Source organism: Tauraco erythrolophus, chromosome 5 (genome assembly GCF_009769465.1).
Source record: "Tauraco erythrolophus isolate bTauEry1 chromosome 5, bTauEry1.pri, whole genome shotgun sequence".
Classification (NCBI taxonomy): domain Eukaryota; kingdom Metazoa; phylum Chordata; class Aves; order Musophagiformes; family Musophagidae; genus Tauraco; species Tauraco erythrolophus.
In genome coordinates, this window is record NC_141469.1 from 18,679,203 (window position 1) to 18,703,961 (window position 24,759).

The window sequence follows — 24,759 nt, forward strand, 5'->3', positions numbered from 1 at the left end:
GCTGCATCATAGCAAAATATCTTGCAGGGACAGAAGGAAAATACATTGGTTTTAATATAAAAGATAGCCGATTTTCTGGTGGAGACGAGTCATGGAAAAGTGAGATAAAATAAATACCATTTAACAAACATTTCCGTTTTCCACAGATCCATTTTCTATTACTATCTGGCAATATCTTTTCTGTTGCTCCTCCTTGAAAGACTCTTTGACCTTTTTCCTTTTCAGTCCCCCATCCCTGAAAGATACAGAAAAGAAACAGCCTTGAGCTCACTTCAGGGTCAAGGCAGAAAAACGTTACAATATTTAGACTACGTAGTCCAAGCAGTTTTCACCCTAAACGTTGGCTTTTGCAGTACAACACTAAATGATCTGTACCACCAAGACTTACCACACAACACCAATAATGCCTTTTCTTTAATCTGGCGTTTAACAGGCAAATAAATTGGTTTTCACCAAATACCACCTGTTGGCTTTCTATACTATATTAGTCTGTTTATTTTAGTGGAACTGTTCAAGGAATAAAGTGATATTTTCTGACTCAGAGTCAATAAGGGTGATGGACTACAGCCCAAGCAAAGCAAATCTGGAAGAAGTTTTAAAATATTCCAGGTTAATGTTCCAGAATGCAGAACACCTAAATATGCTTTCAACTCAACCTCAAAGGTGTTGCTTCTTACCACGGAAGCACAGACATTCCTCCCTGAGCAGCAATGACAGCCTTGACTCTGTTGGCAAAGTGAACAGCATCTTCTTCTTCCTGAAAAAAATATATTAATGAGTTGCTTTGCAGCTTAAACATTTTCTCCATGCTTCACTGAGATACTTTTTGTCGGACAGCAGGCACTTGGGTTTATGCCAGGCCCATGAGCCATATGTGACCTGCAGCGCAGTTCCAGCTGGTCCTGGGAAACGCTGACTGGTTGGCCACCCTTTGGTGTTGAAAAGAACTAAGTGGGAGGCTCTGTGGTTTCTGAGGCAATCTCAAACAACACACAGCGTGAGGTCACAGGTCTGGCCAGAGCAGGGGATGATGCATCTGCTCCCAGTACTTCGGTATCAGCCTGAAGCTGGGAGCACACTGACAGGATCACCTTTGGACTACATGGGGTGCCTTGAACAAGGCTGGGGCCTCGTGCATTCAGGATCAGTGAATTATTGTGAGTCCACAGGAGTAAGTTTGCCTGAACTGCAGAGGACTGAAGATAACATGCATTACAGCAGCTTCCCTGCAAGACTAGGGCTGAGCAAAGACTGAGGTAGGCAGTACCGAACTGGGGCATTGCTGGAGCAAAGGCCTTGACCGCTTTGTCAGTGTCAGGTTGGTATCCAGGGGCAGTGGGCTGAAAGGCTGTGCCGAGTTGTGGGGTGAAGCTGCTGGGCAAAGGATTAGCTGGATATTCTGCAGGGCTGAGAAACAAGGAGGTGGGAGGAAGCTGTGCAGGTGAGGCAGAGGGAGGACACAGAAGGCAGATGCATCCCAGTGTGCAGTGAAGAGAAGGACTGAATCTATCTATCAGGTCTGGAGTGAAAAAGGAAGGTCTGTGCCAGGCTGAGAGGCGGGACTCCTGCAGCATAAAACCGTATTTTAACATCTCTTCTAGTCTCTGGAAGCAAACAAAAGCAAAGCAGCTCTACCCAAGTAAAGAAGCTTTTTGGGAGCAACAGAGACCACGGTGCAGAAATGTCTGAATATCTGCAACAGTGGTTTTTACGTTGAAGATAACTAACCCACATAAATCTGTGCTCACTTAATTTTAAGACTACGGCATTGCTTTTTGGCCTTTGACCATTAAGTTGTCAATAAAGATTCACAAACATAATGCCAACACACCATGTGTAGTAATGCAGACTTCCTCCCAGACAACATTTTAAGGCCTTTTTCAAAACATGTGAAAGTGCAAGTACCTCTTTGACCATTGGTGGCAAGTACCACACATTACAGACAATAGCCCAGCTGGTCATCAAATTAAAAGCATAGGTCATCATGGAATACTTTGTGCTGTTCCAGAACGCATCTCCAAAGCGGGGGTCATACTGGAAGGCAAGAAGAATAAGTGAAAGGGCATGATCTGCTACCTTAGTTTAAATCACTTAAGGTGCTTTCTTTTTGGCCACAAAGTCGCAGTTCAACTTGTTAAATCGGAGGCAAATCTGATCACACCTGCTAAAAGCAGCAGTAAATTCAGAGTAAAGTTCCACATTTATTACAAGTTTATAACAGTTAACCTTTACAAGCAATGCAGGACCCCAAACTATGACAGACCCATTGAAACGTACCTCAACTATAACAAGATAGACCTACTCAAAATGTAAAGATTTGTCATCTACAGATAGGCTGACCACAAAGGTTTCTTTGAGAACACTCACACCAGTTTTAGCAATTTCCATAAGGTTAGGCAATATTATGGTTCCAGAAAAAGTAACTAACATATCTAGAGCTAGGGTGACTTGGCTAGAGCTACTCAGAAAGCCTTGGAAAAGTGTTTTTATCCCCAGAGCACGCAAGAGCCAGGAGCCCTAGGACAGAAGGAACAAGCAGAACTGAACACACAGCATCGCAATTGCAACTGTGCTTTTCAGGTTGCTCCCAGCCAGCGGTACAGAGAGTTGGTGAAACATTTCCCATACTGCACTGAACTGCAAGATATTGCACACCATGAAAAGATTCCGTTTTCTCAGGGCTTATTCAGTACCTTACTCACACAGAACAACCCCCTTCTTAAGGTTTACACATGAACAGCTTCTCCGGCAAGAGAAGCTTCTGCAAATAATCCTTCCACTTTTGGAAAACTGCAGATACATTACCTTGATTGCTACAGGATGGATGGTCCCTCCTACCTCAAAGCTTCCCTTCTTAAACATCATTACTGATGTGTTGTTTATGCAGGTACCTGGCCAGAATTAAAACAGATGAAGAGTTTAATCCACTCCAAGAAAAATATCAACAAATTAAGTCTCCTTAAGACAATGTAGGATTAATTTGCTAAAGGAGAAAGTAAGCTTTAGTTCTGAAACATAATCCCAGAGCTTGTTCTCGTTTCCATTCTGCTATACACTAAAGCAAATAGACTGTCCTAAAACTATTGTAAAATACTAGAATCTGACTTCTAATATCCCACAAGAGCTAATTAATTCCACAGACTAAACACAAACACCTCACTTGCAAAGACCAGGTATAATAAACTGCACTCAGTGGCAAGAAGTGAGAAGAGTAATAAAATCAATATTGCTGTTTCCTACCTTCCGGGAAAATTAAAATAGGCAATTTGGCCTTATCTGAAATATGTTCTCTAATTCTGTGGAGAGAAAATAAGATTTCAGTGTATACTTCATATTTGTATTCAGCCAAGAATCTAACCATCCGTTACCCTCTTACAGAGGACAAGAAAAGCCCTTGCCCAGTTGCCCTTTGCCAGTCAGTAGCCTCAGCCAGGATGTGTGCTAGTTTCAGGCCTTTATCTCGGAATTTATCTCTTGCTAACTGCAAAAATAAAAGTTTTCTACAAAACTGTATGTAGCTTTATTTCATCATTTTAACCCAATTAACATGAAGCCAGAGAACGGTGGTACTTGAAGCATGTAAAAAACCACTTCCCATTTATCTTTGAGAGGTTCCAGCTCTGAGCACAGTTGAACTTTTCTTTTGACTGCAGTATATTCCATATTTCAAATTTTCATGCCTTCTAGGTTCATAACATCAGTTTTAGATGTATCTAATGATTCTCTGCATCTAGTTAAGAGATAAGCCACTATTTTACTTCATTTGCTGCATCACTTATAAACCAACATATTACCACTAAGCAGATTACTGACACACAAAATCTGCTGGTTTCTGAGACACCTGCCTTTCCTGTGACCCAAGAGCATGCAGTTCCTCACCGCTCTGCAGTAAAGAACAAAACATCAAGTATCAAAAAAGGGAGAGAATGATCCACCAGGAGGGGACCTTCTCAATTTTTCTAAGGACAAACTGTCATAGACACTTTATATTAGCTGCATTGCGTCCTGTTTCATGAAGATTTAGGATTACTAAGAACAGTCTCTGTAAACACCTGAGAATATAAGAACTGCCACACTGAATCAATCCTGTTCATGGCCTTAAAGTCCAGCATGCTGTCTCTGCCAGGAATCAATACTGCAGGCCTGGAGAGCAGTATAGGCATTAAGCAAACATCCTAAGAAACTTCTCCAGGATGCTCTTCTATAAGCATAGATCCCTTGTTTGGTTTGGGTTTTTTTTTGGCTACAGTCAGCCTCCCTTTATCCTGCACTGACAGCAGATAGAATCAGCTTCGATGCTCAGAGCTGATGAAAAATATACCAGGGCAGGTCATGATCTGGGAAGCAGATGTGGTGACAGAACTCTAATTTCTGTGCTGACATCCTGAACCATCAGCCTCCAAACTGAATGAACACACTCCTGCCTGCGGCAGGCAAGGTGACTGTGGTAATGCAGGCATTCCCAGACGTTACAGGGCAAACGATCAAAAGTTCAGTAGGTGATTGATACACCCTGCACCTTCATTGATGAAGCAGTTCCAGACTTTACACTGATGACAACCTACAGCTACCCACCAAAGAGAGATGCAGAGTGAGACTTTGCAATGACTAGACCTGACAGGACAATTAAGCAAACACCTCACTACCTTACTTTTTCCTCACCAGATGACGGTCTTTCATTTCTGAGCGTTCAAACAAAACATGCTGACTGGTTTGCATGCAAGATTTTTGAATAAGTCCCAGAAGTCCTCCGTGTGCCTGGCCAACCTGCAAGCCCAAAAGAAACTGGTTACTATGCAAACACACGCATGCTTAAATGATAAAATTCTGAACACAGATGTATTAGTTTCTAAGCTCATTCACAAGTGACACCTCTTGGTCAGAGGTGTGCACATGCCTGACTGTGTCTATTATTTTGCAGTCTTGAACATGAGTTTGAATGCTATCGGCTCCCTCTTTTTCTATCAGTAAGTTTATCTTCTTATCCAACACTACATCTACATCATCTACATCAACAGGCATCTCAACACTACCAATATTTACTGACTCTCTTGTTCATACCAAGGAATAGCATCCATCACTGGCCAGGATTAGAACATCCAATGGAGACGTGTGGTTGGCTACACAGATGCCTCCTTCCTGCGGTCTGTTTTCCCTGCAATGGCAATGGCAGACGTAATTACTTACTGTTTATTCTCCAGACTACAGGCCTCATCAGGTGACCCATCCACTAAGCATGTATCGACAATCAAGACTTTCAGTGACAAAAGCATTTCAGGCACACAGCTTATCTGCCGATCCACAGGAAGTGGAAGAACACAAAACATTTTAAAATACGAATACTACTATGATACATGTTAAAACTTCTGGCAGTACATTACAGCAGATAAGCATTTTTCCTTATACTTTCAAGAGTCCCTTCACATTTCAATAGTTTTGACATTTCACAAAGACCAGTTTCTTTTTAGATAAGAATATGATACTTCATTGGAGTGGGCGTCTTAGCTGCATACATTACCATTCATAGAGACATATAGCAATTGATATTTGGATACTAAAACTCTAAAAGCAAAGACACTAGAGCATGATTTTGGTTGTTTTCTAAAGCACAAACAAAAAATATTTCAGAAGCCTCCATTACATAAAGCTCCACCACTACGCAAGCAAGATATTACAAAAAAATTACTGAAATACCATCCATAACTTACTTTAGGGGAAGGTGCGAAGGATTAGTTACCAAACAAATTGACTAATAGAACAGGTGAACATTTTATGGCAATGTTCTTGCTTATGATTATAACATGTTCGTAGCAAACACTGAGAAAAATGTGTAAGCGTATATTTTACCAAGAACACAGTACTACTTCACCTTCGCATACCCTGCCAGTACACAACAGAAAACACAGCAGAGCATGCAAACACCTTGGCAGAGTCTAGACGACCCAAACAGCTTCTTGGATCAAACAGCACCATCATAGTATCTGTGCAGTAATGGAATAAGAATCCTGCTCTGAAACTTGAGATGTTGAGTACTGTAAGAAATCAATACCAAACCAACAGGAGCAGGGCAGCACCACTCACCTGTTGTGGAAACGAACAAGGCCCCCCAGACATCGGATACCTAACGTGGCACATATCATCTGAACCTGGTTGCTTAGCCAGCATTTAACTCTAAAAGAAATGAAGCCATACACGTACGTCCAGTTATACCTAGTCACTTACACAACAATGTGATGAAAACTCTCCAAGTTATTCCCCACAGGTGTTATTACAAAGGCCATATTAAGAGGATTCATTGCACTAACAACACCACGCAGGAGGAGCTTATTGGGTATCAGAGATATTCTAGTTCCATTCTTCTACTGTAATCTATTCTAAACCCATCACATTCAAAGCAGAGGAGATAATAGGGTTTTGTTTTATAGATTTTATCTGGAAGCAACTGCTATTGACTCATTCATTAATATTAATTTACTATTAAAATACTTAGCTGGTAAATCACATTTTAATGGCTCTAAACTGAAAGAGGGCAGATTTAGATTAGAGATAAGGAAGAAATTCTTCACTCTGAGGGTGGTGAAGCACTGGAACAGGTTGCCCAGAGAAGTTGTAGATGCCCCATCCCTGGAAGTGTTCAAGGCCAGGCTGGATGAGGCTTTGAGCAACCTGGTGTAATGGAGGGTTTCCCTGCCCATGGCAGGGGTGTTGGAACTAGATGATCTTTGAGGTCGCTTCCAACCCAAACCATTCTATGATTCTATTTGAGTTTTTTTGCACTGACAGGGCATAAAAATCTCACAGTATTAATATGGAATTTCTCAGGACAGATGATTTACATTCCCTGTTCTGACTCAAGTAGAGCATACTCTATTTTCTACTCTAAGACACACTTCTAGTGACGTCTATAGTGTCTCTCATAGTGGTCTATGAGTTTACATTAGAGAAAAAGTCACCTCACAATAGCCTACATTAATCCTCTGGACTCAAGCAGATTTATATTCCAACACACTAATTCAGATCCTTAAAGAAATAAAAAAGAAATGGAAAGAGCCCTCAGCAAACACTCACCTGCCGTTTGGAAACTGTCCTACTACCGTAGTGGCCAAGACCAGCAAGAGGATGCTGAAAACAGCCAAGCAGATGCTACAAAGTAAAATAATCTTAATTAAACACTAAGAAAAACTGGAAAAGCAAGCAAGAAAAATATTTTATTTAACGCTTGGATCCATTTTACAACACTCCCCTCCACCATTAAGAGCATCAAACTAGCAATACTAACCAAGTTAAGGCCAACAGGATAATATAAGCATGTGTTTTCACTCAATTAATCCTGCACTGACTACAAAACCTTGTGCTGCCTGGATCCTACCTTCCAAAAAGCACCACACCCTGATCTGAATCTATCATGTGGTAAAGGAGCCATTGTGTTCAAAGAGGATGGCTGGTGGTGGCAAGTGTTCTTTAATGCAGGTGAGATTTCTCAGTGTCAAAAGGGACTCACCGTTTCATTTTTGAAAGTCTTTCCAGAAATTTCTGTACATATTTTCACCCCAAGCAGTAAGCTGCTATATATATCGTGAAAATTAAATGTCATTGGTCATTAATGGCTGAGCAAAACCAACACTGAAGATGTTTCTACATAAATGTTGTCTTCTTAAGCTGCCTATCTAAATTTACACACAGGCATACGTGCTTTCCTATGTGATTGACTGATATGAAATACCTCTATGCACTGCAGCTATGTTTTAAATATACTGTCTTCCCATCAAAGGCATAAGAAATTTTAAAAGCTCCTGCTCTTTACAAGAATGCAGGAATATTTGTAACTGTTTGGCCAACATGGTAAAGGCTGGTTTTGCTTAAAAGAAAATTTTAAAAGTCTGAAAATTTAATACATTCCAGGCAGGTGTGTCTCTTTTTTTTCATCCAGCTCTGCGCTCCCTTAACATTGGCTTTGCTTCAAATCCCAAATTTTCAGCATACAGTCTCCCTGTCTCTTAGACAAAAATTACATCTGGCTCACCGAAAAGGCATCAGGAGACAATACCGAATTAGGATCCCACTGATCCACACAATGGTCAGTTGCCAGCTGACATGGTGGAAGTTGGCATTGGTTCTGCTGAGGAGATTCCAGGACACGAGCTCCTCAGAGGAGAATCGTTGGGTGACTTCGTCTTCTGCAACTGCCTCACACCCCTTCTTGGAGAAGTACATAACATCAGCAAGGTTGAAGCATCCTTGGCACTGGCCAGCAATCTCGTCTTCCATGGAGGTTTCCTCTCTTTGGATGATCCCTGCATGAGGAAATGAGTCTTCCTTCCACACAGTGGCATGGACAATATGGATTCCAAAAAGAATAAAATACACATGCTTTTAGAAACAGCTCTCCTCCTACTCCAAGCACCATGAGTGCAATGTTGTGCCTCATTTACGTACTAGCATTTAGTTCCACAAATTACTTCTCTAACCCTATGCCGTATAACGCCACTGAATTGTTGAAGAAAGGAGAAAAGCATTCAGAGCAAGCTGCAAGTAAAACCTTCAGCACAACACCTGCTTCATTGTCATTTACCAAACAACATACGTATGCACACCTAGAAATGTCAGCAGTGCCCCGCCAAGACTGCAGACCCCTCCTGGTGCCTTGACTCAAATTCAAGCGGCGTTTGTATAGTAGTTGTTCTTGCCACTGTTGATTAGTTTTACTTTTTCACAGCTGTAACAAACACCTTCCTCTGGTATTTTTTTCTCAGAGCCTTCTCTCTTCCCCCATCCCTTCTCCTTTAAGAGTGACTTCACTAGCAAGAAACCTCAAGGTGTCTAGATTTTTCCCAAGTGTAACACAGAAGCATTGTGCAGGAAGAATGACAACACATTCATGCTCCGTATCTGTGAAATTATGCCTCACAGGACGGCCACACAGCAAGTCTCAGTGATGTTTGCTGAGGTCACTCTGAGACCAGATTCTTATCTGGCTGGTTACAGTGACTAAAACTGTATTGATTCATACCAGCTAACACTTGGCTTTTTTGTTTGCCTTTCCCCCACTCCCCCTTTTGAGGGGGGGCAGATATTAGATGACATTAACTATGCATTATTCAAAATACATTTAATTTATCTTAATCACAAAACTTTCCTCCAGCTGCATGTCAGTCGAACCTTTGACATCCAGGAAATCATCAGACTTTAAATTCATTAGCTGACAAACAAAGCAGACTACGTGACTAATGACCAAACTGGCACTACAAGTAAAAGTATTCTTGTGAGAACTTAACCCAGTCTCCTTTGGTCAAAGAAGAAAGGGAAAAAAATAATAAAAATTACTCTCAGATTCTCCCCATGCCCAGAAAACAGTGCAAACCATGGGATGGTGTAGCTCCTTTACTTGAAAGACCTTGGCTTTTTGCATGCTAGGAGTTACAAGAAGCAAGAGAGAATCCATACAGAGCAACGTCAAAAGCAAAGAATATTCATTCCTCCTAATCTTGTAAAGAGACAGCTGATGGAGAGAAAGTACAAAACAGTCATAAAAACAGGGACAGCTTCCCAAATGCTTGTCTTTCTGTACCCACACTAGTCTCTAACACCTTTTATTCAGAAGACTCAATCGTTCACAGATTATCTTGCTTATAACATGCTAAGGGTCTCTTTTGTAGGTTTGTAACTTCAGCAGTTATTTGTCCCTCAAACTCCATTTTGGTCATTCCAGTTTTCTTACTCAACATCAGATGCAATTTATGTTTGTGTCTACTCTTTCCTAGGTAAGAGATTACAATAGTTGCCTTTTTACAAGACGAGTAGTGCTGTGTCACCTTCATTCAGAGATCTTACCAGTGGAGATTAAATTTTCAAGTGCCAGCGCCTTCTGCTTTTTTACTCCCTCCTCAATCTGCAGGGTGGCCCACTGTTCCCAAAACAAGAAAAGTAGATGTTGATGGTTTTCATTTCATCATTTCCAGGCATTCTGTAATCATCTTAGGTGACTTGTCTGAGCCTCTTTTACTGAAGCCAGGTCTTAAATTTTCGTTTTTCAAATTCAGTCTGAAAGCTGTCCTGCATGCCTCCTGTTTCACTTGTTACATAGATTACCTTTTGCCATTTTCAGGAAAAATTGTTTGGCTCAAACTCCTTTTCAGGACACAGGCAGTTCGTTTTTTTCCTGGGCCCCACAAATTACCAAGCTACCTAAGAGACTCTGAGGTCTACGGGTCCAAAACTCTCTCTTCCCCAGTTAGCTTCAGGCAACAGAATGATGAAAAATACTATCACTGACATTAAAGACATGCTGAAAAAAAAATAGATTTTAAAGAATAAAAGAGATTACCTCAGTTTTAGGGCATTCATGCATTTTCTGTTAACATAAAACAGAGGGAGGACCATTTCATATGCATAATATTTCTGAAGTAGTAGTTTTGGTAATGAGTTTTCACCCTTCCCTGACTTTATGTTTTTGAGCTAAACCAAGTTTCTCCTCCCAGTGCAGAGGAGCAAAAAAACTCCTCCATTAGCAAAATCAAATACACCAATATGCCTAATTTTTGAAGTTTTTGTAGTTTTGAATGTTTTCATCATACATATAGACATATAAATAGTAGCTCTCACGAGTACCAGATCTTCCCATATTTACATCAAGACAATCTGCCCCAACAAAGGACATAAGATGCTTGCATGTAGGCTGTGCTCATTATTAGGAATCAATGACCACTCAACTCATGTCCTCACCTGCTATTAAGGCTTCCCACCTACAACAGATAAGAACACACCCTTCTGCTTCAGGAAAAACTCTTGCTAAACAGTTTATTTCCCTCTTACTGACATATGCAGCCATTTAAGTTATCACCAAGCTAGATCCAAAGTAGTCTTCACCACATTACAATGTAAGTCAACAACATTGACTAGCTTTTTGCCGTCCTCTCTACCAGCTCCTTCGGTAGCTATTGAAGTTTAAGTCAATAACATAAAAGGGACACTTTACCATGGCATAAGTAGGATGGTTTAGTTACCCTTGGTTGACTTTTATCAGTCATCTTAAAAGAAAAGAAAAAAGAGAAAGCAGAATATGCAGGGATGTGATTTTTAAACTCCATGCAAACTATCTGTTATAACACAATAAAAAAAAAAAAACCACCACAAAAAAAATCAAACCAAAACCACAAAAAAACCCTTGGACCTTCACCTTGTCTGTACTTTCCAATTATTCCCTAGGAAAGGTAAACTGGTACATCATCTATCTCAATCTTTTGCAGCACATGGAGAGTCATTCAGAATTGGGGAGCCAGGGAATGTCATGAAAACAGCAGCCAACACATTGAGAATATGGCACAGGAACAAGAACATTGCCAAAGAGAGTGAAGGCAGACATGTGACGAACTTAACCACTTTATAATGTACTAGTGGTCCTTACTCCTTCCCAGTATCCTTTAAGATAGTTGTAGGGCATGAGGGAGGAAAAAAATAAAAATCACCTAGCTTGGAAAATAAAGCCCTTTACCTCACTCTCTGCTTTCCTGTCTCCTGTTTACCACCCTTACCTTGCCCATCATTGTCCTCCTACGTGAACAGGCACCTGCCAGTTGGCAAGCACTGCCAGAAATGAGCTTGCTCATACTGTCCTTAAGGATTTGGAATACCTCAAGGAGGCTGGCTTTTGAATCCCAGGAAGAAAAAGGGCAATAATCACTGACAAAGCTGACTCACAAAAATATGTTAACTAGTTCAAATGAACAAGACAAGTCAAAACCGACAAAAATTTACAAAGTTTCCTAGGAAAGTATAAAGCCCTGCCTCGTATCACAGAGAAACAGTGGGACAAAAGTGGCAGCCTGTAATTAAATAGTCAGTCAAGGCTACAAAGGCAAAGGACAAGGCACATGAGGAAGAGCTTTCAATAGGTGAAAGGTTACACAGGGCTTGTTAGCTTGGAAAAGAGCTGGCTGAGAAGGCATTTGATAGAGGTCTACAAAGTCTGGACAGGCACAGAGCAGTTACCAGTTTTCTAATAAAAGAACTGGGGAGCATCCCATGAGAGCGTTGGGCTGATTGTATGAGCAAGAAAAAAGTAATATATTCCCACAAAACATAGTTAAGTTGTGGAGTGCATTGTCCAGGACATAGCGTCAGAGATCATCTGAAACAGGAGCAGTTACATAAAGACATGGACAAAAATCATCATTGGACACAAAATTCTCCTGAATTGACACAGGAGGCTGAAGTAACAAGCAGCTGGGATGGTATTCCTGGCAACACAGCCAGCTCTTAGGCTTTTCATCAAGCAATTGAGTTGACACCTGTCAAAACCAGGCTGTCTAGGTCAAACTCTGAACTGACTCAAGAGAGTAGTTTCTATGTTGTTCTGCATTCAGCAGCATCTGTACGTTTGTTTTTAAAATATGAAATAAGGCTTTGTGATCGCCTTTGTTTTGCACGGTATTGAGACAGAGCTGTCATGCTGGTCTTTGTTGCAAAACAGTAATGAAAGGATGTTTTAAAGATGTTACAAAAACACAGATGTTGCAACTAACACAGAATTTAAGTGTTAAATGGAGCAACTTCATTCCTAAGTTTGCTGACTGAATGAGAACTCGGGTGCTGTGCTTTCCTCCCTCCCATTTCTGAAGTGATAAGGGCACAAGGAGTCCAAACATCCAGAGGGTGATCCCAGCTGGAATACCGAAGACAGCTTAATTCCAACGGCCCGCTTGTTTAAGACTTCCTATAATTGCATTTTGAACAAAATAAGGGGGCCTAATACTTCATTATATTAATTACTTTCTTCATAGCACATGACATGAAAAGCTATACATATGGAGTGTTCAGTTTTTAAAATCTCATTTATTGTGTTTTTTTCTCTCCTTTTTTCAAGTACAGTTCAGTGTGTTGTCCTGTACTCTGTTTTTCTATGCTGTGTAATAATTAGGTTTCGCCTCTCTTCCTCTACGTTCCCCTATTTTACTACCTCTTCTCCCATAGGCTTTTTCTAATCACTCATTACACTGGCTTTTTTCAATCCTCTTCTTGGCTTTGTTTTCATGTGAGACAAAGGCCTTGGGGCAATTACTCCATGTAAAGTCTTACAATATGATTACAAAGAGAAGGTCAGTAGGTTTTTAGTGCAAGCTAAAAATCACCATCTAAGATCAAGCACTTAATGACCTTTTCATCCAACAGTCCTTTCCACTTCCCTTTCCATGTCCCAAACAAGAACTCAGAGCAAATGATCTGCATATTATATAGCAGGCCTGAGAAGATGTGCCAGCAGTTACTGTCCACAATCGGATGGTGAAAAGTACTCACAGATCCTGTGGCTGCTCTAATGAAAGCAGATGAAATAGGTTGAGAAGGGTCTCAAACATTTGTTTGGGATAAAAGCACAAATATAATTTCTTTGGGGTTTGATGCAGTGGTTACCTTGGATAGCCATGTATTTGAAAGCACAGCAGTGAGCTGCTTCCACTAGCTTTAAGTGTTTGCAACACCTGCCCATAGTCTAGTGGGAGTTTACAGCATATTAGCTACCTCGATGTGCAAGTGAGCTACCAATTCGAACAATATCCGGCGATTACTAGCTGGCTGATGTCTTTCCTACAGGTGAGTACTTCTCAAGAAACAATAATACTCCAATTTCGTACAGAAGCTCAGATCTCAAAATTCCAGAAGATTCTTGGCAAACAGAGCTACAGCTAACACATTTATTTGACTCTCCACAGGACCGTGAGAGCATGGTGTGGATTTCATTCTACCAAATACATTTTCTTTTGCAGCTGCAACACTAAAGAGCTGGAATAATTTACCTAGCACAGCTTTGCTAGTATCATCATTTCCACCAAACTACAGACAAGCAAATACAAAGCTTAGAGAAAACACATTATTTCACAAATAAAAGCTTACAAGCATATGGGAAAGAATAACCACATCGGAAACCAAACCAAATTAATCTCTATAATTTCCAGAAATATTTTAAGGATAAATGAATGATAATGATAGTAATTATGGGCTAACAGTTATACAATTAAGAAATTACTGTCTGGAGATCTTTTACTATTACACTATCCATATGTCTACCCCAAAAAAATCCAAACAAACAAACACCACAAACCAAAAAAAAAAAACACCCACAAACAAAACCAATCACCTCCCAAATTCTCAAACCTGGAATCTTGCTTTTGTAAAAAGGTTTGTTTTGTTTCTGAAAAACAAGTATCTGGATTCCTTGTTGGAGAAGCAGCAAAGGATACAAATTGATTCTATACCTAGATTACATCTTGCCCATTTGTTCCAGTCACTGTTCACACTGCTAACACACTTAAGTGAAGTCAGGAAATCAAAACCACTTATCTCATCATATGCCACAAATACTTACTGCTTAGTAATAGATCTGCAAACTTGGGCTTTATCCTAAACACCTGGAGCTCCCAGCAAATTCAGTAAGGGCTACAGATATACTTTCTTTGAAAAAAAATATTTTTTTTACTTTACAAATCCTGATTTCAGTCACCACTCTCTTATTTTTCTCAAATTGACCACACATGGAGGAAAATAAAATGTTTTCCCTCTGCCTTCCAATTTGCATAGTCATTTACAGCTGTAAGAAGCAATATAAAGCATTCCCAGGTGAGAAGTGTTCTATTAATTTTGCTGGTCTACATAACAGACTAAATCAAACGCACCACAGTGGAGAATGTTCTGGTGAAGGAGCCCCAGGACTCCAAGAACAGGTCCAGTAATTGCATGCACCAGCTTTAACCCAGCATTTCCCAGCCCTACCCTTACTTCCAGAAAGCCAAGTGGGCCACAGCACAGGTAGAGGGCCTAACATTATCTCCATCCTCTCTCCCTCCCATTTCCTGCCAAGACAGCTCGTAGTTACTCTTTTGGCACAACGAGAAGCATTTGAGCAGTATTCCAAAGACAACACCTGCAATTAATCATGAGATGAAAACAGAGGAAACTCCTTTTTTGCCCACAGGACAGCTGAAGAGCAAAACAAGCCAGCCTGAGCTGCAGTACCTGGAGCTGTGCTCTTCCTTTTAGCAGCTGCTGCAGCAGTGGGGAACTAGACACACAGGGCTATGTCTGATCACGTAACAATTAACTTAATTGCCTCTTTTTTGATGAATTAATCTTCCACATGGCTAACACAAAATTCTCATACTCATAACCTGCTACAAACACTGTGGAAAGAAAAACATTTAACATGCTTTTCCAAAGAGAAGTGCTTTCCTATATAAAGCAACCACTGAGCAGGTCAAACACCCTTCAAAGCTGGAAAATGCCTAGGGGAAAAAAAAGTATGGAAACTTTAACATCTGCCAACTGCAGCAGCAAAGCTATCCAAAGACCTCCTCAGGTTTATGTTTGGTATGAGAGAGCCTGATGAAATCAGTTCCAAGTGCCACAAGCCTCTTACTCAGGCTATCAATAAGAATTTAATTAGCATACCATTGGCTAATTAAAAAAAGTATGTAAAAGACTATTACATAGAGCCACTACAGGCAGTCATTTCCCATTGACATCAGTATCTGAAAAAACACTTAACACCTAAAATTTGCAGTCATGTGTGCTATGCTAAATGATGTTCATATAGCTGAACACAGTCCCTGCCCAAGAGCTCTTAATCAGTACTAAAATAAATAAATAAATAAAAGAGACAGGAATTACAAGAGAAATACAACAGAACTGGCAAGATAAACTGGTCATGATATTAACTGTATCACATTGTTACAGACACCTTCTACTGCACAAATAGATGGCTCTAATGGCTTAATAATAGTGGTAGTAACAACACTAGTTTCTGCCACAGGTAGAAAGTACATTTCTGAAAAGCAGGTTTATGCCAGACAGACAAAGTTAATCTATTGGAAAACGGAAATGCTTCACTGTTTGATATGATGCACTCACAACACCTACTTTTGGCCACTGATGGATATGAAAAGTCAGACTTGAAAAATTAAATGCAATTCTGTCTTATTAAAAGCCCCAGAAAACTTTTACTGACATCAGCAGAATCAGGATCTTAGCCACGACCTGTTCATCTTTAGAAAAATTACACTTCTAGGAAGTTGCATGGATTCCTCAAGTCTTCTACAGCAGAACTCATGACTACTGGATCCCCCAGATTTATAACCGGAAGAAGCAAACACACACAGTCAGTATTCTTACCTAGAAACATTCTTATTAATACCACATAATTAAAATAATCCAGATAACACCACTGAAACTTATGTACACCTAAAACACACGTTCTTATTCCTTACCAACTCCCATAAGCTAATACATCTTTTTATTTATAGCTGACTTGTCACAAGTATAGAACAAAGCATTCTAACCACCTTGAACTAGCAGCCATATATCATGGAATCTCTACTTTAACCCAAGAAAACCTCAAACCAGCACCAGATTATAACCCAGCACATAACTAGATATCATTAAAGACGCCATTCAAAAGAACTATCATGTAAGTTAAAGTTGCAAACAACATATCCAAGTCCATGGAATTCTTTCTGCTGACTTTTATGGCATCTATAGCAAACGTACAGATTTTTGGTTTTTTATTAAACCTGTCCTGTAGTAAACACATACCTTTTTATCTCAATTCTCAACTTACCTCTAACAATTTTATTAGAATTTTCACATAGAAATGAGAAATCCCCAATGACACTCTAAACATCGAAGGCAACAAAACAAACACTACAAACAAAATCATCCAGATAGCCAAAATCTTGCCCTCTGCAAGGCCACGGCCCTCTCTATTATCTTCCATGCTTGCTCCTTCGAAATGCCAACCCGCTGCCTTTCTGAGACTATTTGCTCATCTGTAGCAGAGAATCCAACAAGCTTCAAGAGACAGAGGCAAAAAAAATTACACATTCTAAGAGTCAAAGCTCTCTCTAGGAGAAGGCATCTGCCCTCTGATCCTGACACCACAGACACTCTCAATGATAATGTAATTTCTACCCCTTGTCCCGCCCTAACTCCACCCACTTCCTTTTAATTGATAAGCATTTACTCACCAGATATAATACAGAGGAGAAGACAGACAAACATAAGTAACAATATATGCTAGGCAAGAAAATGCCACCATTAAGGAAACCTGTTGATATGTCAACTGGTTTTCACAAGGCATCCCACCAATAAGTGACAATACAGAACCAAGTAGGTGTGGTTTTCAGACTGCCTAAAGTCTTTTCTTCTAAAACTCGTTTAACACACATGAAGCAATTCTCCAACTGACATTTGCTCAAATTAGTGACTTATTTAGTCAGACTTTCTACTTCACAGCGACATGACTGCCTCATTTTGGTATTTGACCAAAGGAACCAAACTGAAGCTTCAGGGGCAAGGCAAGCTTTTTTGTTTTATTTTTCAATAACACCTGTGAAATTGAGATGCAAATGTCGGGAGGCAGGAATTGACACTACCATAAAACCTGCTCCCTCAACTGCTCCACAAGAAATTAGCCAAACTGTATCTCAGGGTTACAAAATGCTCTGTGGTGAAGTAACAAGTCACCTACCTATGCACCTATCTGACTGCAGAATTTAAATAGATAAGCCAGTTTCTCTTCCTATCGTATCAAATGCCAATAATCTAATTCAGTATTTTTTGGGAAAGACCCAGTTCAGCCCTTTACACAGACCCCTCTCCTGCCTTTCTGTATGCATCACAGAAGAAACAAAGGAGAATAACTGTATCTCTAGAGCCTAAGAGCCCACCAGCTGCTCATTTACAACCTTATCACAGAATAAATTAACTAACCTTGGTGGAATGAGCATTTAGGGCAGAACTTCCGAGACAGTGATATGCTGGTCCATGAAAAATCTTTCCTTTGCACATGCTTACGCTAGCATGTTTGTCTAAAGCTTAGGCCTTCCTTTTACAATATCCCCATCCCCATGTACCATTGGTTTGTGTTGTGGAGCAGCCTCGGGACTCACAAACTGCTTTCCTTAGAAATGAAAGCAGACCCAAAGATCCTCTGCAGAAAGTGCACAAAATATCTCCACTCAGTAACAGAAGCACAGAAGCCAGAGCGGGCTGCAACACCACCAAGTCCTCTCGTTTATACCATGCACTCAGGCACCAGCAAGCAGGCTCTTGACATGTTACAAGCTCACATGACACCATGACATGTTTCTTGTGCCATACAATGAGTCAAGCAGCTTTTGTATCTTCAGATTTGCTGCTGAATGACGTCCCTCAGGTCTTTGTAACTACATCGTGTCTTCTTGAGCAATCTAACTTCTCTTTTGCATCTTCTTTTCATTATTTACCTGCTTTACCTTCTCTCTCCTTGCTGACCTCTTTCTGAGTCCTGTGTATCTTCTATAAAACCTCACTGGTTTGTTTTTTCATTGTTTCTGCCTTCCCATTGCTCTTTCTCTCAATGGCAACCTCAAGCACCTCACTCTCCCATTACATTGCTGGTGCCAGGCACACCATTACCCAGTATTTCTCACCTGCCTCACCAAAAGGTTCTAGTTCCAGGCTTCTCTAGGAGCAATGTTTCATTGTGAACCAGCTTTGTTCACCCATTTCTGTTTAGCTACCATTCCTTACGTTCTCATTTCTGGTCTCTTCCTCAAGTGGCTTGCCCTGCTAACATGCATTCCCTAGGGTGACATACAGGAGAGAGCTGGATGAGCAGGCGCTGATCTTCTGGCCCAGCACATCTCTGAACAGTTGCCTTCAGCCTCAGCACAGGGGATCGGTATGCATATTGTCTGGATGCTAAAAGCTTTGTGGGCAGGAGGGTGGAGGTAGTTTCTGGGACCTGATTTCAGGCAGGAAAGGTGGGTGAAAAGAATTATTGATAGCGCACCAGGAAGTCACAAGAAGGTGTGGTGACTCTCTTAATGGAATGCCTCAGCAATAAGCCCAGGCGCACAAAAGAGAGATCATTTCTTAAAAGGAGAGAGGGAAAGACAGACTTCCCTACCCTGGGAGGAGGAAGAAGAGGTCTCCTCTCCAGAATGAGGGAGAATTGTTTTCCATCCTGCTAGACTTTATCATTTGCACTGCCTGTCTAACCCTTACAAAGTCATACTCCCGGCCGCATTGGAAGCACAGTCAGACACGGTAATTCTTCCCTGCCACCTTCTAAAAAAACAGAGAGCAAGCAAACCTCTCCCATGCTCACCCTTCCATCACGCTGAATGGATCGTCAGCTATAATTTTCCCTGGCAAACCACCCAGTCCAAGACATATGAGGTTTTCCGGGGACTGCTGACACAGCTATCGCAGGCATATCCAAAGAAAAGCAGAACAGGTTTGGAGGGGGAACAAATGAAACAGAAAGGCTTTGGCAGTCTATTGGTTTTCACCCAAGATGCTACATTTGCCACATAGCAGAAGACAATTGCTACATCCTTTCCACTCAGGTTGCTCCTGGAGGCACAGCACTGCAACAGCCCACTGCAGTGGGCTTAAATTCATCAGCTTGAATTCATGAGCCAGCCTAGGAGCACCAGCCCCTTGCAGGGTTGTGAAAGAGGAGGCCGTAGGGACAGCATTCCCACATGAGGTGAAAGAAGATGAAGAGTTGCTAGTAGCGGCTGTACTGAGGTGATCAGACTATCTAGCCTAAAGGCCCTACAAGAACCTTATGGCCAGGTCTCTTCCTATCTTTATTCTTTCCTTTATCCACTTTGTGCCTCCTGAAATCATGCAAAACATTTCAGTATAGTTACTGTTCTATTGTAAACCTCTAATGTCACATGGTTTGGAGGATAAAAAAACAACCAAACAAACAAACAAAAAAAAAAAAAACAAAACAAAAAACCCACAAAACCAAAACCACCCATACTGGGAATGACATTATAATCAAGAAAAGCTGCTACCTATTAACAGTATGGAATGAAAATTCTAATGTAATCGAAAATTGTCCCAAAAAGCACTAAAGAATGAGCTTGAGTACTGGAATGGGTCAGATCATGACCAAGGAGTTCAGCCTTGGTTAATTTTCTGCCAAAAGTGGCTGGCAAAGCTTCCAAAGCATCTTCCTTTGACCACCTGAGAGGTGGTGGTCAAAATAGATCTTAATTGCAAAGCACTCAGGATTGCTATAGAAGTAAAACTGCAATTGAATTGCTTCCCTGCCCTGTATGAAGGTGATGCACTTGCTTGTGATGTGAAGAAGAAAGGAAAATCTTTATTTCCAGGCAATTCATATAGCTTTCTATTTTCCAGTCAGAAAGTTCTCATAGCTTATTACACCCCCATCACAATCATTAACTTCTTTTATTATTTCAAAAGAACCACTGAAATGTACATGTTTGTCAAATTCCAGTATGGATAGCCACGCATCCAACACTATGAACTGAATAACTGCAGATTGTGATGGGAATACCCAAAATTCCTCAGCACAATAATTTCTTTAAGAACTCACTCCACTGTCCACTGACTAAACAGAGTTTCTGTATGTCATTCCTCTGCCCTTCTCATGTTTATCCCTCTTACTAATAGCCAGCCTGCTGCAATCATGTCCATTTTGAAGCTGGAAGAGATAATTTATCCAGAAGTGTGAAGGTATTGCAAATAATTCAAATAAACATACAGCAACAGAATGTAGTTTCACTTATTTGTAAGGTCCAGTAAATAACAGCTGATGCATTTATACCAAATAACTACAAGCACTTCTTTATGATAAAGTACGCTATATGTCAGGAAGTCGCAAGACACTTAATGTGCCAAACTCTGTTCATTTGGAAGAATGAAATCCAACTTAGAAAAAAGGAATGCTGGTGACACAGGAGGAATCCAAGAGCAAAGCTCCCTTTAATTTAACGAATCTCAAATTGACACCTGCAAGCATAAGAAATCCACTTGAAACAATGAAGATATTCCCAGTCTCCTAGGGAAATAAGAAGGAGATGGAGTGGGTGTCAGCTGCCTACTCTTGGCTCTTGATCCTTGAGGCCATTCTACTAATTTCTTATTATTGGGCAATGTTTTGCCATTGGGTAAGGGAACCAGCATTATGACGCATTTATTTTTCCACTGCAAGGAGAAGCACACACAGCACTGACCTCTGCCTACCTGTAGTGCCTTAAATGGAAGGATTAAATTGGGTACAAACAGCCTTTTCCTGCACAGGAGTGCCTGTACCACAGTCATCTGTCAAGCAGGTGCCTACACACTGTGAACAGATAAAAACTGCAACAGGACATAACAGCTTTCAAGGAGTTCCACTACGGTTTTGCTTTCCCTGGATATGTTACCTGCTGCAGACACAGACTAGAAGGAACACTCGGTATCGCCTCAGAAGAAAAGACATCACAGAGCCACGGAAATTTTTGGAACTGCTCTTTCCAGATATGCCTTCTTCCTGTTCAATACTAGCTATTCCAGTGACTCTGAAAGATGGCTGGAGGGATGTCTCTCTGCTCTCATGAGACCCCACCTGGAATACTGCGTTCAGCTCTGGAGTCCCCAGCACAAGAAGGACATGGAGCTGCTGGAGCAGGTCCAGAGGAGGGCCACGCTATGCTTCTATGTCTTCTGCTATGAAGACAGGCTGAGAGAGTTGGAGCTGTTCAGCCTGGAGAGGAGAAGGCTCCGGGCTGATCTTATTGCAGCTTTCCAGTACTTAAAGGGGGCCTACAGGAAAGTTGGAGAGGGACTTTTTACAAGGGCATGTAGTGATAGGACAAGGGGCAATGGATTTAAACTGAAAGAGAGGAGATTTAGATTAGATATAAGGAAGAAATTTTTTACATTGAGGGCGGTGAGGCACTAGAACAGGTTGCCCAGAGAAGTTGTAGATGCCCCATCCCTGGAAGTGTTCAAGGCCAGGCTGGACGAGGCCTTGGGCAACCTGGTGTAGTGAAGGGTTTCCCTGCCCATGGCAGGGGGGTTGGAACTAGATGATCTTTGAGGTCCCTTCCAACCCAAACCATTCTATGATTCTATGATTCTATGTCATAGAGGAGAGTTTGCAGCTGATACCAGCCTGCCTTTCTTGCAACGCCTTTCTTATCAGACTACCAGAACATTGTATGTCCCTCGCAGAGACTGTTCCAAAAGAGCACTGACACATCAGCTGCAGCCAGTTGGTGCTTCAGATGTTCAAGTAATACATTACCTGCAGGTTAACAAAGAGATATTTCTAACTGAGGCAAATGTCAGTACACTCCATGACTATCAGTCATGGTCAGCCTTGTAACAGCTGATCTTCTTTTTTACAGTAAATATACAGTGTATATTTACCTGTTTTCAGCTGCAACATGCTCAAAAGCTGCTTACATCTAGAAGCACACCGTAGCGTTGTCACTAGGCACACGAAGGTGTTACTATTGCTAAAATTGTTCCTCTGACTCCAGTTGCAGGGCTCCCTGGTATTTCTATGCAAGTTTTGCCATGCTACAAAGACAGCCAAGAAGACTGATCTACTTAGAAAAGCCCTGTAAGTCAATGACACAAAGTCAAGAAAGCAAACCCAGGCTGATTTCCCAGCTTCTCTTAACATCCAGGAGTACCAAGACAATGTTTTGTGGGATAAGAAAGTCTTTCAAACAGGACTGACCAGAGCATTCTGCATGCCAGTAATGCTGATGTGTGTACTCACATATGAAAACTACTATCTCTAGGATATATCTTTTTCAATTAAACTTTTACCAGTTATAACAAACAAAAAAACAAACAAACAAAAACAAACAAAAAAAAAGGCCCTGTTGGGTTTTGCTTATATCTTAATGTTTCAATCTCACGTTGAGCAAACCCCCCACCTGATTGCTACTGAAAGGTGAAATAATCTCTGGTAGTTTGCTTTCAATTTTTATCAGGAGTGAGGTTCATGCTTCACTTGTGCAAAATTCTCCAAAAGTTCAGAATAACCATAAAGATCACCTATTGCATGGCGAGCAACGTCAGGTGCAATATTTATTTACGGAAACCACACTGTCTTCATGCACTAAAATGAAAGTATCCACTCCTCTGCATTCATACTCTTCACTGATCTATCTGCTCCTCTTTAGGTCTGCACAGATCCCATCTATGCCACTACACAGATCTGTGTCTGTATCTGACCGCAGTAAGATTGTGCAATTTACAGTTTATCTTTGGCCATCAACAGTCGAATTAGGAAAATATGGAAGAAGTATATTTAAGTATTGTATCGTTCATTAGGATGACTGTAACACATTTAGCTCTGACCACACAAGCATTATTGTTTCCACAAATGCAACCATTACAGAACCTTATTTATTATATCCTGTAGCTTACAACAGGCTCGTATCACAAAAGCAGGAAGTCCATTACATGTTCTGACTACGTTTGTTTGCCTCAGCGATGTATAGATACCCACCAGATGTGTAGGCAGTACATGGCTGTCAATACATATCTCATATCTTGTCAATATGAATTTTGCATATGATTTGCATATCATCGATGCTGAATGTAATAGAATAATTTGTCAATGCCCAACATTTATTGTATTGACTAAATGCATAAAATTTGCTCACAGCTCTGGCGTAGGGGTGACTGCAATCACAGCACAGAGTCCTTTGGGGCCATTTCTGAAAGATGTCAGCATTCATGCCTGCCTTCATCATTTTCTCCACAAACAGCTACTAAAGCTGGTCATACCCAGCTGTTCTTGTTGACTCCACCGTGGCAACATGGTCCATAACAGAATCATTTGTTGCAATGTATCACTTCAGACGTGTTGTACTTACTACCCATTCACTTCATACCGCGTGGCCAGCATTGCAAGAAACACGCACTAGCTCTTTCCTATTAATCTTGCCAATCATTCTGTATCATCTGGAGACTTGTCATCCCCTTATTCAGAAATCCAGATCATTTATGAATGCGTTGAGAAACAAAAGTCTTAGCTGATGCCTCTTTCCACTGTGACAACAGGTAAGAATCACAAGAATTTTCCTTTTCTAAATATCGGCACCATTCACATATATTTTAAATAATACTTAAGGAATTTTATTTAAATGTAAATGTGTCAGAACTAACCATTCTCTTTCTAAATCTCACCAACAAATTTAAAGGGTCAGTTTTATATGCAACCTAAAAATACATGCATGAGACCCCAAAATCAGGGAAACATCTCTTGAAAGACCACAGGAGCATGTATCCTATTTCAGGAGACAGGAAATGAATGTCTAAGGCTAAGAATATGCTTACCTCTAGTCCTGGTGAGAGATGAAATCAAACATTTGCTCTCCTGAAGTGAAGGGGAAAAACTCCCACGGCCTTTAGACCAGATCTCTGATCACATTTCAAAGAACGCTGTCACTTTTAATTCTCCCTTCTTGAATTTTTTTTCTAGAGCTTTTTTCTGGCTGATATGGTCAGCAAAGCCGTCTAGGATGTGAAAAAAAAAAAAGGTACTGTAAATATTAAAAAGAAGTAAAATGTGACTACTGAAAAAAGACAAACCATTCACTCTGCAAACCGAGTCTGTATCTTAGGAAGAGGTGGTACGATTTACTGCTGTCAGGTCATTGTTTAGCATTATCATTTTATTATTTCCTTATCACAATGTATTAGGTTATTGACTACGCAGATTCTCACCACGCTCCTCAACAGTACAGCGCACCTCCAGACATACAGTCCTGTTCCAAAAGGTACAATCTTGCAATGGGCAGGAGCTCGGCCAGTGCCATGCCACTTCATACTGCAGGCTGGCACCACGCAGCCCTCCCACTCCGAAGCAGGAATACAGCCTGCTCCACCCAGACTCCCAATGGGATGATGTGGGCCAGGCAGCTCGGTTTAAAAGCTGTTTTGAAGCTTTACTAAAGCCCTTGG

At 40.9% G+C, this 24,759-nt stretch overlaps 1 protein-coding gene across 1 annotated transcript; it reads right to left on the reverse strand.

Annotated features, from left to right (window-relative positions):
• Window positions 1-120: 120 nt before the first annotated feature.
• On the reverse strand, window positions 121-16,759 carry LOC104378444 (glycerol-3-phosphate acyltransferase 3). Its single transcript, XM_009985461.2, has 12 exons — window positions 16,604-16,759; window positions 9,832-9,904; window positions 8,024-8,294; window positions 7,069-7,143; window positions 6,082-6,171; window positions 5,062-5,155; window positions 4,652-4,767; window positions 3,241-3,296; window positions 2,806-2,891; window positions 1,906-2,034; window positions 678-757; window positions 121-235 (listed from the first exon to the last, which is right to left on the reverse strand). The coding sequence occupies exons 1-12, from the start codon at window positions 16,757-16,759 to the stop codon at window positions 121-123; spliced, it is 1,341 nt and encodes a 446-aa protein (XP_009983763.2).
• Window positions 16,760-24,759: the final 8,000 nt, after the last annotated feature.

Coding starts and splice junctions, on each gene's coding strand:
- LOC104378444 (XM_009985461.2), bottom strand. CDS start 16,759: ATGGAAGATAATAGAGAGGGCCGTGGCCTTGCAGAGGGCAAGATTTTG. Junction 3,297..4,651: donor CGTCATCTGGTGAGGAAAAA/GTAAGGTAGTGA, acceptor TTCTCTCCACAG/AATTAGAGAACATATTTCAG. Junction 2,035..2,805: donor TCCATCCTGTAGCAATCAAG/GTAATGTATCTG, acceptor CTTGCCTTCCAG/TATGACCCCCGCTTTGGAGA.